This window comes from Hyla sarda, chromosome 3, assembly GCF_029499605.1.
Source record: "Hyla sarda isolate aHylSar1 chromosome 3, aHylSar1.hap1, whole genome shotgun sequence".
Taxonomy (NCBI): domain Eukaryota; kingdom Metazoa; phylum Chordata; class Amphibia; order Anura; family Hylidae; genus Hyla; species Hyla sarda.
The window spans coordinates 13,269,056-13,284,988 of NC_079191.1; the positions used below are offsets into that span (position 1 = coordinate 13,269,056).

Below are 15,933 nucleotides of genomic sequence, written 5' to 3' on the forward strand. Positions count from 1 at the left end.
TTCTGCCAAAGAATCACACAGCGCACAATGAATTCACTGTATCCAGGGGTTTTTGGGCAGCGACCAATAAAACAAATAGAAATACATTTTCATCGCTTTTAGTTTCCATCCTCATTAAATCGGAGCTTACGGAGTACATTGTGGAACAGCTGATTGGACCCATCAAATTAACCCTCACATGGCTTGCTAATGTCACTACTGTAGTAGCACTCCAGAATTGTTGTTTGCCCATATCATGCACACTCACCATCGTTAGTTCTACAGCGCCATCTGTTTTCTTCCAGCACAGCTGCAACCATGTATTTCATTATTGTAATTGTGCGACGCGATTACCAGCCTGACCCTCAGAAAATCACAGGGCTTAATGTGTCAAAAGAAGTGATCATTCCTGGATCAACTGACTTCCGGTAAGATACAAGATGACATCACGTCATGAAGGTTTCCCCAAGTGCTTTAAATACATTATATGCCATCAGTGCATATCTGACTGACCCCATGAATGACACAATAAACAGACATGACTTTGTAGTTTTGTCACATACAACTCAATATGGAGGCCCCTTGTGTCATTATTATCCGATATGGCAAAAGGGTTATCAGAGGAAGGGGGAAATGGCGCAAGGGGATAAAGATGGAGGGGGAATAATAGCACAAGGGGATTAAGATGGAGGGGGGGATGCATTAGTATAAGAACACGCCTTTTGTCCGCGGGTACCCCTCGGTCGCAAGGGGGTACCACGCGAGGGGGTACCTGCGGACATACTTTCAGCCTTTGGGGGTACAGTCGCCAAAAAGGTTGAGAACCACTGATATAGGGAACAGGTAGTACATGTATATATTATGGGAACAGGAAGTACATGTAAATAATATGGCAGACGTTACCTGTAGAAAATATGGGGAACAGGAAGTACATGTAGATAATATGGGGGGCAGGAAGTACATGTAGATAATATGGGGGGCAGGAAGTACATGTAGATAATATGGTGGACAGGAAGTACATGTAGATAATATGGGGGACAGGAAGTACATGTAGATAATATGGCGGGCAGGAAGTACATGTAGATAATATGGCAGGCAGGAAGTACATGTAGATAATAGGGCGGGCAGGAAGTACATGTAGATAATAGGGCGGGCAGGAAGTACATGTAGATAATAGGGCGGGCAGGAAGTACATGTAGATAATAGGGCGGGCAGGAAGTACATGTAGATAATAGGGCGGGCAGGAAGTACATGTAGATAATAGGGCGGGCAGGAAGTACATGTAGATAATAGGGCTGGCAGGAAGTACATGTAGATAATAGGGCGGGCAGGAAGTACATGTAGATAATATGGCGGGCAGGAAGTACATGTAGATAATAGGGCGGGTAGGAAGTACATGTAGATAATAGGGTGGGCAGGATGTACATGTAGATAATATGGGGGACAGGAAGTACATGTAGATAATATGGGGGACAGGAAGTACATGTAGATAATATGGGGGACAGGAAGTACATGTAGATAATATGGGGGACAGGAAGTACATGTAGATAATAGGGTGGACAGGAAGTACATGTAGATAATATGGGGGACAGGAAGTACATGTAGATAATAGGGTGGACAGGAAGTACATGTAGATAATATGGGGGACAGGAAGTACATGTAGATAATATGGGGGACAGGAAGTACATGTAGATAATATGGGGGACAGGAAGTACATGTAGATAATATGGGGGACAGGAAGTACATGTAGATAATAGGGTGGACAGGAAGTACATGTAGATAATATGGGGGACAGGAAGTACATGTAGATAATAGGGTGGACAGGAAGTACATGTAGATAATATGGGGGACAGGAAGTACATGTAGATAATAGGGTGGACAGGAAGTACATGTAGATAATATGGGGGACAGGAAGTACATGTAGATAATATGGGGGACAGGAAGTACATGTAGATAATATGGGGGACAGGAAGTACATGTAGATAATATGGGGGACAGGAAGTACATGTAGATAATAGGGTGGACAGGAAGTACATGTAGATAATATGGGGGACAGGAAGTACATGTAGATAATAGGGTGGACAGGAAGTACATGTAGATAATAGGGTGGACAGGAAGTACATGTAGATAATATGGGGGACAGGAAGTACATGTAGATAATATGGGGGACAGGAAGTACATGTAGATAATATGGGGGACAGGAAGTACATGTAGATAATATGGGGGACAGGAAGTACATGTAGATAATAGGGTGGACAGGAAGTACATGTAGATAATATGGGGGACAGGAAGTACATGTAGATAATAGGGTGGACAGGAAGTACATGTAGATAATATGGGGGACAGGAAGTACATGTAGATAATATGGGGGACAGGAAGTACATGTAGATAATATGGGGGACAGGAAGTACATGTAGCCTCCTCCAGTGCTGGAAACAAAGCAGTACATCTCTGAAGCACACAGAGCTAACAGTTTTATTTAGCCATTTAACAATTCTTAAACGGTAAAAATAAAACACATTTTTTGTATGTTTTATACTAATATACCATTATACTAAACCCAGGGTCGGCTTCTTCTGTGTTGCTTTACGCGATGAACCCTGGGTATGCTGACAGATGTAGTTCCACAATGTCCCATTTTACTTTGTATTTTGTAAAGAAACCGAGTTGGATTCCAATGATCTCATTAGTTTTTTTTTTACCCAAATGTTGGCTGGAAGCTGTAAGCATGAAGTCACAGAGAATAGAAGCGGGGGCTGCACTGGAAAGACTTGAAAGTGAATTCAATCTGATGTACTTATCCTGGGAAACCATGTCCTCCTTGGATTTAAGAATGAATGGCCTCTGATATGTGCCGGGGATCAGGCCTGACGCAAAGCAGACAATGTTATCAGCATGGAAACCATCAGAGAGGAGCGGGAGCTGGTGAGTCGTCTTACTGTAAGTCACACCGCCAGCTCTGGTTACATCTCGTGGAGGAATCTGCTTTTCTTCACGACTCTTTAATCGCTTCAATGTGGAGCTGTTTGGTCCTAGTTTATTTGGGTCTTGTTAGTCAAAGCTTCTGTCCTATAATACATGGGAGCACTTATGGCTTAAAACTTGTCTGGGATATAAACAAAACCTTATTGAGATGACCATAAATTGACCAAATTCCAGCATCTGTATTAAAGGGGTACTCGGCCCCTAGACATCTTATCCCTAAACCAAAGGATAGGGTATGAGATGTCTGATCGCAGGGGTCCCGCCGATGGGGACCCCTGCCATCTCGGCTGCGGCACCCCAGACATCCGGTGCACGGAGCGAAATTCGTTCCATGCCGGATGACTGGCGATGCGGGGCGGAGGCTCGTGACGTCACGGCCGTGCCCCGCTCATGACGTCACGGCCGTGCCCCCTCAATGCAAGTCTATGGGAGGGGGCGTGACAGCCGTCACGCCCCCTCCCATAGACTTGCATTGAGGGGGCACAGCCGTGACGTCACGAGCCTCTGGCGCTTTACCCAACACTCTAAATGAACGCCGGGTGCAGCACGCAGATCGTGGGTGTCCCCAGGGTTAGGGGATAAGATGTCTAGGGGTGGAGTACCCCTTTAAGGCTACAGATCCCGGACTCCAAAGAGGGAACCTTGGTGTTCTCTATTCAGTCCACTGAAACCTTGGCTGGTCCTGTTCTCGGGGCTGTAATAGGAATAGGTAATATAAAACTGTAGATGAGGCCGTAAGCTGCCCACATATATAGCAGTATATGGTTGGTCCAGTTCTATGTACATTTCATATTTTTTCCACTCAATTCCTGACCATTTGCCCAGAAGCACTCCGGGTTGGTTTGTTTTTTATGCCCATGTCATTCACATTCACCATCACTAGTCCTACATTTGTTTCATTTCACCACAGCTGTAGCTATGTGTTTTATTACTGTAACTGGGTCATGGGATCACCTGCCTGACCCACAGGAAAGCGCATAATTTAAAGGGGTGTTCCGGACAAATATATCTTATCCTCTATCCAAAGTATAGGGGATAAGATGTCTGATCACGGCGTTCCACCACTGGGACTCCCCACGATCTCTGTGCAGCACCCGCATTCAATGCGGGGCTGCGTTTCCAATCTCAGAAACCTCTTTGTTTCCGGGACTGGAGACGGGATGTCACATCACGCCTCCTCATGACGTCATTCCACGAACCCCCCCCCCATGTGCCGTCATGCCCACTCCCATAAGCATGAATGGAGGGGACGTGACGTCACGTCTCCAGTCTCGAAAACAAAGAGGTTTTGGAGACTGGAAACGACGCCCTGCATAGAATGCGGGTGCTGCACGGATATCGCAGGGGTTCTCAGCAGCTGGCCCCATGCGATCAGACATCTTAACCCCTATCCTTTGGATAAGATGTATTTGGCCGCAATACCCCTTGATGGGTCACCTGACTTCCTGTGAACCACATGATGACCCACCCAGCTCCATCTGTATACTGCTGCTCCTGCAGCAAAAGCATACAGCAAAAATGCAACATATGAACCCAGAGGAGGTGTATAACTACTTTATATCTTTTTCTACTTATATTGTCTCAAAAAGTACTTTTTTTTTTACTGTAAATTGCTGGATCTTATGACACACTTGTAGGCTGGATACAGAACAGAGGAGATGAGATCTTTGATGTAGTGAACTTAGCTTCAAGAGCGTCCCGTGGCTGCGGCCTGCTGGGACGTTCAGGGATGTAGAGCGTTTTACTGTGAAGCTCGCACCTTCCTAAGGAGCCATAATAAACAGAGATCAGATCCTCTTCCATCTCCACCAGAGGTTCTTAAGTGCTCAGCATCCAGAACAGCCTGTGGGCAATCAATGATCTGTCCAAAGCTGATGCCTTTCAACCGCTGAGTTATGTCCAGTTCTCTTAAGTCTGAGAATTACTTCTGGGACTGGAAATACAGTCTAATATAATAATTTATAACATACTTCACTGTAGACGGCACAATACGTTCCTAGAGGAGCAGAAAGAATGGAAAAAATCACTGCAAGGCTATAAGTCTGAACTTTATGGTTATAACTGGTCATCAAATCCAGATATGAGCCGCACAAAATAATAGTAATCACCTCTAGTCTGGTCATACACGGCAAATAAATCAATCGAATAGTACAGAAGACATTAAAAAAGGATGCAAAATAGGTTTTGCACCCTGATAAAGAAATACAATATTAGACAATCAGTTTCCTCTATGTAAAAGAATTTAACGACTATAACACTGTCCCTTATGCACAATAATATAAATTCTATAATACTGCCCCTATAAACAAGAATATGACTACTATAATACTGCTCCTATATACAAGAATATAACTACTATAATACTGCTCCTATATACAAGAATATAACTACTATAATACTGCTCCTATATACAAGAATATAACTACTATAATACTGCTCCTATATACAAGAATATAACTACTAAAATACTGCTCCTATATACAAGAATATAACTACTATAATACTGCCCCTATATACAAGAATATAACTACTATAATACTGCTCCTATATACAAGAATATAACTACTATAATACTGCTCCTATATACAAGAATATAACTACTATAATACTGCTCCCTATATACAAGAATATAACTACTATAATACTGCCTCCTATATACAAGAATATAACTACTATAATACTGCTCCTATATACAAGAATATAACTACTATAATACTGCTCCTATATACAAGAACATAACTACTATAATACTGCTCCTATATACAAGAATATAACTACTATAATACTGCTCCTATATACAAGAATATAACTACTATAATACTGCTCCTATGTACAAGAATATAACTACTATAATACTTCTCCTATATACAAGAATATAACTACTATAATACTGCTCCTATATATAAGAATATAACTACTATAATACTGCTCCTATATACAAGAATATAACTACTATAATACTGCTCCTATATACAAGAATATAACTACTATAATACTGCTCCTATATACAAGAATATAACTACTATAATACTGCTCCTATATACAAGAATATAACTACTATAATACTGCTCCTATATACAAGAATATAACTACTATAATACTGCCTCCTATATACAAGAATATAACTACTATAATACTGCTCCTATATACAAGAATATAACTACTATAATACTGCTCCTATATACAAGACTATAACTACTATAATACTGCTCCTATCTACAAGAATATAACTACTATAATACTGCTCCTATATACAAGAATATAACTACTATAATACTGCCTCCTATATACAAGATTATAACTACTATATTACTGCCTCCTATACAAAAGAATATATGTACTATAATACTGCTCCTATATACAAGAATATAACTACTATAATACTGCCCCCTATATACAAGAATATAACTACTATAATACTGCCTCCTATATACAAGAATATAACTACTATAATACTGCTCCTATATACAAGAATATAACTACTATAATACTGCTCCTATATACAAGAATATAACTACTATAATACTGCTCCTATGTACAAGAATATAAGTACTATAATACTTCTCCTATATATAAGAATATAACTACTATAATACTGCTCCTATATATAAGAATATAACTACTATAATACTGCTCCTATATACAAGAATATAACTTCTATAATACTGCTCCTATATACAAGAATATAACTACTATAATACTGCTCCTATATACAAGAATATAACTACTATAATACTGCCTCCTATATACAAGAATATAACTACTATAATACTGCTCCTATATACAAGAATATAACTACTATAATACTGCCTCCTATATACAAGAATATAACTACTATAATACTGCTCCTATATACAAGAATATAACTACTATAATACTGCTCCTATATACAAGACTATAACTACTATAATACTGCTCCTATCTACAAGAATATAACTACTATAATACTGCTCCTATATACAAGAATATAACTACTATAATACTGCCTCCTATATACAAGATTATAACTACTATATTACTGCCTCCTATACAAAAGAATATATGTACTATAATACTGCTCCTATATACAAGAATATAACTACTATAATACTGCCCCCTATATACAAGAATATAACTACTATAATACTGCCTCCTATATCCAAGAAGATAACTACTATAATACTGCTCCTATATACAAGAATATAACTACTATAATACTGCTCCTATATACAAGAATATAACTACTATAATACTGCTCCTATGTACAAGAATATAACTACTATAATACTTTTCCTATATATAAGAATATAACTACTATAATACTGCTCCTATATATAAGAATATAACTACTATAATACTGCTCCTATATACAAGAATATAACTTCTATAATACTGCTCCTATATACAAGAATATAACTACTATAATACTGCTCCTATATACAAGAATATAACTACTATAATACTGCCTCCTATATACAAGAATATAACTACTATAATACTGCCTCCTATATACAAGAATATAACTACTATAATACTGCTCCTATATACAAGAACATAACTACTATAATACTGCTCCTATATACAAGAATATAACTACTATAATACTGCTCCTATATACAAGAATATAACTACTATAATACTGCCTCCTATATACAAGAATATAATTACTATAATACTGCTCCTATATACAAGAATATAACTACTATAATACTGCTCCTATATACAAGAACATAACTACTATAATACTGCTCCTATATACAAGAATATAACTACTATAATACTGCTCCTATATACAAGAATATAACTACTATAATACTGCTCCTATGTACAAGAATATAACTACTATAATACTTCTCCTATATACAAGAATATAACTACTATAATACTGCTCCTATATATAAGAATATAACTACTATAATACTGCTCCTATATACAAGAATATAACTTCTATAATACTGCTCCTATATACAAGAATATAACTACTATAATACTGCTCCTATATACAAGAATATAACTACTATAATACTGCCTCCTATATACAAGAATATAACTACTATAATACTGCTCCTATATACAAGAATATAACTACTATAATACTGCTCCTATATACAAGAACACAACTACTATAATACTGCTCCTATATACAAGAATATACCTATAATACTGCTCCTATATACAAGAATATAACTAGTATAATACTGCTCCTATATACAAGAATATAACTACTATAATACTGCCTCCTATATACAAGAATATATCTACTATAATACTGCTCCTATATACAAGAATATATCTACTATAATACTGCTTCTATATACAAGAATATAACTACTATAATACTGCTCCTATATACAAGAATATAACTACTATAATACTGCTCCTATATACAAGAATATAACTACTATAATACTGCCTCCTATATACAAGAATATAACTACTATAATACTGCTCCTATCTACAAGAATATAACTACTATAATACTGCTCCTATATACAAGAATATAACTACTATAATACTGCTCCTATATACAAGACTATAACTACTATAATACTGCTCCTATCTACAAGAATATAACTACTATAATACTGCTCCTATATACAAGAATATAACTACTATAATACTGCTCCTATATACAAGAATATAACTACTATAATACTGCTCCTATATACAAGAATATAACTACTATAAAACCGCCTCCTATATACAAGAATATAACTACTATAATACTGCTCCTATATACAAGAATATAACTACTATAATACTGCCCCTATATACAAGAAAATAACTACTATAATACTGCTCCTATATACAAGAATATAACTACTATAATACTGCTCCTATATACAAGAATATAACTACTATAATACTGCTCCTATATACAAGAATATAACTACTATAATACTGCTCCTATATACAATATAACTACTATAATACTGCTCCTATATACAAGAATATAACTACTATAATACTGCTCCTATATACAAAATATAACTACTATAATACTGCCTCCTATAGACAAGAATATAACTGCTATAATACTGCTCCTATATACAAGAATATAACTACTATAATACTGCTCCTATATACAAGAATATAACTACTATAATACTGCTCCTATATACAAGAATATAACTACTATAATACTGCTCCTATATACAAGAATATAACTACTATAATACTGCTCCTATATACAAGAATATAACTACTATAATACTGCTCCTATATACAAGAATATAACTACTATAATACTGCTCCTATGTACAAGAATATATCTACTATAATACTACTCCTATATACAAGAATATAACTACTATAATACTGCTTCTATATACAAGAATATAACTACTATAATACTGCTCCTATATACAAGAATATAACTACTATAATACTGCTCCTGTACACAAGAATATAACTACTATAATACTGCTCCTATATACAAGAATATAACTACTATAATACTGCTCCTATATACAAAAATATAACTACTATAATACTGCTCCTATATACAAGAATATAACTACTATAATACTGCTCCTATATACAAGAATATAACTACTATAATACTGCCATCTATGGATAGGAGTATCGCGGTGTAAGTATATTTTGGGAGATATAGTCTTGTATGAGCTGTATGTGTTCTGGCTGGAGATGAGCAGTATAGAAGAATTCAGTCTGGTCTGTAATGTAGAAATGCTTTGTATTTGAAGGTATACAGAGAAATCTGATTGTTTTCTGTCTAGTCACATGACTGTATATAATGACTGGCACCTGGGGATCTGTATGTAATTATAATACATTAGCGAGAGATTAATTATACAAATTAACTACTTGCATATGTAAAATAGCTCCATGGTGAATTTAGGCTTCCCGCCACATAACATTGGATCTGTTGCCTTCCGTAAATTAACGCTGCGGCAAAACTTTTCTGAGAATTCTTCCTTATTGGGAATATAAAGGGGAACTCCGACATCATCTAAACAAATGACAAAAATGCTGCGGATGCATATAGCTGCCTCAGTTCTGAAACCACCAATATTCCATTTGTTTGTGGGGGGAGGTGGGTGCTTTTCATTTTGTACTTCCTTATTTTGCTTCCCATTAAGCAGTTGTTCAGCACTACAATTCCCAGAATGCATTGCTTTTTTCCTCAGCTCTTCCTCACAGTCCTCCCACCCTGCCTATTCCCCTCCCACAGTAATCCTTCAAGTTCACTGCCCATTGCTGGGGCAGAACATCTATTTTAACAGCAGATTGTCGCACTGTGAGCTTGCATCATCTGCCATATTCATTTCCTGTCTGCTCCTCTGCCTATGGCATTGCACAGCACAAGGCAGCATGCTGTTACCAAGCCTCATTTTCCCCATATTTCCCAATAAAGATATATTCTTATATGGGAAGGCGATGGAAAAGTAGATTTAGGGCATTGTCAGAGATGATGACATCAGTAAGAAGAGCTATAGCTCAGAGACTAGATCCAGCCACACCTCCTGAGACAGCAAAGGATGATGTAACATCTTGGGAGAGAGAAGAGGACAAAGAGAAGACTACACAACTTCCTATCAGGAGAGAGGAAGGAGCTGGTGAGACAACATCACTAACAATGAGAGAAATACACAACTTCCTGTCCAGAAAAAGGGATCAACCAGCTGCTGATACAACACCAGACTGAAAATAAGAGGACTATAAAACTTCCTGTCAGGAGAAAGGAAGACATCGGGAGCTGCTGAGACAATACCACGCTGAGAATAAGAGAACTATGCAACTTCCTGTCAGTAGAGAGGGAGGAGCTTGGGAGCTGTTAGGACACTGCCACACTGACAGTGACAGGACTACACAAATTATTTTTAGGAGGGAATTATACAAAAGCATGGTGAAGTCAGTACAATTAGTAATAACACTATATGATTAAAGGGGTACTTTGGTGGAATTTTATTTTTCATTTTAAATTAACTGGTTCCAAAAAGTTATACAGATTTGCAAATTAATCTTAATCCTTCCGGTACTTATCAGCTGCTGTATACTACAGAGGAAGTTGTTTAGTTCAGGGACTGTCCAGAGCAGGAGCAAATGCCCATAGCAAACCTCTCCTGCTCTGGACAGTTCCTGACACGGACAGAGGTGGCAGCAGAGAGCACTGTGGACAGACAGAAAAGAACTACTCAACTTTCTGATAAGTACTGGAAGGGTTAAGATTTTTAAATAGAAGTAATTTACAAATCTGTTTAGCTTTCTGGCACCAGTTGATTAGGAAAAATGTGTTTTCCACCGGAGTACCCCTTTAAGTTCGATATCTTGGGATGATAGTTTTATTGAAATCCAAACGCTCTGTGCTTCTGTCTCTCCTCTGTTTCTCTACCTGTGCCATGTCCTGTGTGATTACAGCTGTGACCATCAGCAAACATCTCTAAAAGTCATCTTCACATTGTAGATCCCAGGATAGAACTTAAAGATGACAGCGCTCAGCAGCTGTGTAGGTCAGGTCTATAAGACGTCTTGAAGACATTCTGTGTAGGCTTCCCAGGGATATACAAGGCTCTTCACTAGTTGTGTTTTGGAAACCATTGTCTCTTAAATTAGACAGAAACAAGTGTCTCGAGACCCCGCTGCTCCTGTTAATATGTCACCTGGTGCGGGGGTCCGGAGTCTCTACAGTAAGACCACACGGTACAGTGCTCCCTCAAGTTACAATATTAATTGGTTCCAGGGCGACCATTGTATGTTGGGACCATTGTATGTTATGACCATTGTATGTTGGGACCATTGTATGTTGGGACCATTGTATGTTGGGACCATTTTATGTTGGGACCATTGTATGTTATGACCTTTGTATGTTATGACCTTTGTATGTTGGGACCATTGTATGTTGGGACCATTGTATGTTATGACCATTGTATGTTGGGACCATTGTATGTTGGGACCATTGTATGTTGGGACCATTGTATGTTGGGACCATTGTATGTTGAGACCATTGTATGTTGGGACCATTGTATATTGAGACATTGTATGTTGGGACCATTGTATGTTGGGGCCATTGTATGTTGAGACCATTGTATGTTGGGACCATTGTATGTTGAGACCATTGTATGTTGAGACCATTGTATGCTGGGACCATTGTATGTTGGGACCATTGTATGTTGGAACCATTGTATGTTCAGACATTGTATGTTGGGACCATTGTATGTTGGGACCATTGTGTGTTGAGACCATTGTGTGTTGGGACCATTGTATGTTGGGGCCATTGTATGTTGAGACCATTGTATGTGTGGACCATTGTATGTGTGGACCATTGTATGTTTGGACCATTGTGTGTTGGGACCATTGTGTGTTGGGACCATTGTGTGTTGGGGCCATTGTATGTTGGGGCCATTGTATGTTGGGGCCATTGTATGTGTGGACCATTGTATGTGTGGACCATTGTATGTGTGGACCATTGTATGTTTGGACCATTGTGTGTTGGGACCATTGTGTGTTGGGACCATTGTATGTTGAGACCATTGTATGTTGAAACCATTGTATGTTGAGATCATAACTCTATGGGAACCTGGTAATTGGTTCTGAAGCCCCAAAATGTCATCCAAAAATAGGAAAAAGTGAGGATTAAATAAAAATAAGTAGAAAACTAATATAGATAAAGCAAATCCTTACATATAAAAGTAATAAAGATCTGCTGGGAGCTGTAATCACTGTCTATGTCAGTGTTTCCCAACCATGGTGGCTCCAGCTTTTGCAAAACTATAACTCCCAGCATGCCCGGACAGCCTTTGGCTGTCCGGGCATGCTGGGAGTTGTAGTTTTGCAACAGCTGGAGGCAGCCTCGTTGGGAAACCCTGGTCTATGTAGAGGACAGGAGTCTCTTCACGGTCCTGTACAGTACACACAATGTCCTAAAAAAAAAGTAAAATGGAGCCGCCCTTAATTGGTTCAAAAGGAGCAGCTAACCTTGGTATAGGTTAAAAGTAGTACAGACCATGTAATACCTCCCTGTACTGTAGGGGGCGCTACCAGACACCAGTCAGTGCATACACTTCAGTAATACAGGTAAAGACTACAGAACATGTAATACCTCCCTGTACTGTAGGGGGCACTACCAGACACCAGTCAGTGCATACACTTCAGTAATACAGTTAGAGTACAGAACATGTAATACCTCCCTGTACTGTAGGGGGCGCTACCAGACACCAGTCAGTGCATACACTTCAGTAATACAGGAAAAGAGTACAGAACATGTAATACCTCCCTGTACTGTAGGGGGCGCTACCAGACACCAGTCAGTGCATACACTTCAGTTATACAGGGGTTTTACCAGTGAATGCCCATTCTGATTGGTCGGTTCTTCCAGCTATCGACACATTTAGCAGATTCCACAGCATTGTATGCTGAGTCTGGTTTCAAGTTACAATGGTCCAGAAAAGACCATTGTATGTTGAAATTATTGTAAGTTGAGGGATCACTGTACTTGAGATAGTATGTATGTCCTTAATAGACAGCGCTTCATATGGTTACAGAGTATATAGGTGGAAAATAATATATATTTTATAACAAATGTAAAAGCCTTGTAGGCATCTCATGGATGGACACTATGGCCAGGTTCTCCTGGATTCCTAGAACTTGGTCTAGTGTAATGGACATTAGATACAGTACTAGGAATTCTTGGGTTATTCTATCAGAGCTCCTCCAAAGATTGGTAGTTTGTAAAGTTCTAGTGTGTTTCAGGATTTACGGTAACTAAACCTTCATCAAGAAAAACACTGATTTACCAGTTTTACCTGATGAAGGGGTGATCAGCTTCAAAATGCGTTGTAACTTTGCATCTAAGAAAATTTCCCAAAGAATTTGAACTATGCATCTCCAACCAATAGGTAACCTAGGAACTTGACTGAGCCAGCTTAGTTAAGGGCAGGGGTTTCAAACTGTGGCCCCCCAAATGTTGAAAAACTTCAACTCCCAGCATGCCCGGAGGACCCCTGCGATCAGACATCTTATCCCCTATCCTTTGGATTGTGAATAAGATGTCTTGGGGTGAAGTACCCCTATGAGGGTGTACCATATATAAATTGTGAGAAGTAGAAGGTCCTAAGATCAGGAATCTGTTATCCAAAAGTAGGGGACCACCATCAAGAATTTTGAGTACATTTTACAGACTCACATTGATTATAATGGGTTCCCTCTACTCGGCACCACTCTGCACCAGTCTGCACTTTGCCACATATGATAACAGCTCCCACCAGTGGGACATCCCATTCATCCTTAGTTGGTTGACTCAAGGCTCACCAGAGATCTTAACCCACCGTGTTCCTTCATATTTGGTATTATGTTAAACCGAAAGGGAGCACATTCTAAGGGATTGGGAGTTCTTCACCCTTAACCGTGAAAGGGGATGTGGAATTTCCCACAGGGATCTCCTAGATCACTACTAAAGATGAGCAAACCTAAAGTGCTAAAAGGGCATCCGCCACATGGAAGAAAGGAGAAGGATCACATGACCTCAGTATAGCCCATAATGCCTTGCATATAGATCTCCCAGCCAATCAGGGGGCAGTATAGGGGTGATGTCAGAGCTGCTAGAAAAGTTTATGCACATTGCTTCAGCAGCCATTTTAGAGATAGCAAGTGTTAGGTGAAGATCTCTGTGAGGGACAGTGAGCAGTGATCACCACAGATAAGAGTAAGAGCCACGTATATAATAATTGTAGATAAAGCAGCAGAGAGTGTTCTGCATCTGTTCTGTCATTGCAAAATATGTTTAATTGCAAGTCAAGTGTGACAGTTGTCTTTTTGTGATGCCCTAATTGTTGTGAAAAAGCTGTGCATGGATGTTTTTTTTTGGGTCACTTGTGTGCACTTTTCAGCATACCGATACTGTTGCTACTCCCCAAAAAGGGATAATTTTTGAACTGCTTGGAAATAGCTATTGCTTCTTACAATATCTCCATGTGTGTAAAAACACTGTGATGGGGTAGTCCCGATGTGTCTATTCTCTATCCCATTCCTCCTTTTACATGTTTTTACTGTGTCTCAGTGTTACAACCAATAAAATGTGTCTATTTTTGTAAATATAATTCTTGAGTAGCTTCATTTCTTTTTTTTTTTTCTTGGGTCCCTTCATCTGTACGGAGAGGAACTAGAAGCTTTTAGGACAAACATTTTAGGACTATCAGCTACCAAGCCATCCATGTAAAGGAGAGAGGAATATGTGTTCTATTTGTTAAAGGGGTACTCTGCCCCTAGACATCTTATCCCCTATCCAAAGGATAGGGGATAAGATGTCTGATCGCGGGGGTTGCGCCGCTGGGGACCCCCGCGATCTCGGCTGCGGCACCCCAGACATCCGGTGCACAGAGCAAACTTTGCTCCATGCCGGGTGACTGTCGATGCGGGGCGGAAGCTTGTGATGTCACGGCCACGCCCCCTCAATGCAAGTCTAGGGGAGGGTGTGTGACGGCCATCATGCCCCCTCCCATAGACTTGCATTGAGGGGGCGTGACCGTGGCCGTCAGGAGCCTCCGGTGCTGCACCTGACGCTCTAAATGAATGCTGAGTGCAGCAGGGAGATCACAGGGGTCCCCAGCGGCGGGACCCCCGTGAACAGACATCCTATCCCTTATCCTTTGCATAGGGGATAAGATGTCTAGGGGTAGAGTACCCCTTTAAGCCCTATATCAGTGGTCTCCAAAAGGAGGTCCACAGTTTGGAGACCACTGACCTGTACAGACCCTACAGTACCCAAGGGCAGGGCTTACTTTTACATTCTTCATCATTTCCTGCCCTTATAGTTGTTACAACCTTGACCCTCAAGGGTTCCTTATTGCCTTTCATCCATTTTATCTTCATTGTATCAGTCAGGTAGATGTGGTTTCTCCTCTCTGGAGGACCTTCATAGGACATATCCAATGGTGACCCAATAGTCTTCTTTAGGTTGTATCAGTATCAGGAGACCATTAAACATTGCGTCTTGTTTTACTATTTGTGGAATTAATTCTGACTGGTTCG

At 39.2% G+C, this 15,933-nt stretch overlaps 1 protein-coding gene across 4 annotated transcripts in view; it reads left to right on the plus strand.

Annotated features, from left to right (window-relative positions):
• Window positions 1–327: 327 nt before the first annotated feature.
• LOC130361144 (uncharacterized) overlaps window positions 328–15,933 on the plus strand; it is a 158,279-nt gene continuing 142,673 nt past the window's right edge. Inside the window, exon 1 of one of the 4 annotated variants that reach the window (XM_056563766.1) lies at window positions 328–407. Coding sequence is in view for 2 of the 4 variants with exons in the window: in XM_056563761.1 (XP_056419736.1) it covers window positions 2,875–2,919 (45 nt within the window). In the remaining 2 variants the exon portion in view is untranslated. Of the gene's footprint in view, window positions 408–2,769; window positions 2,920–15,933 lie in introns of those variants that run through there. The other 3 variants (XM_056563762.1, XM_056563761.1, XM_056563765.1) reach the window with 3 other exon arrangements.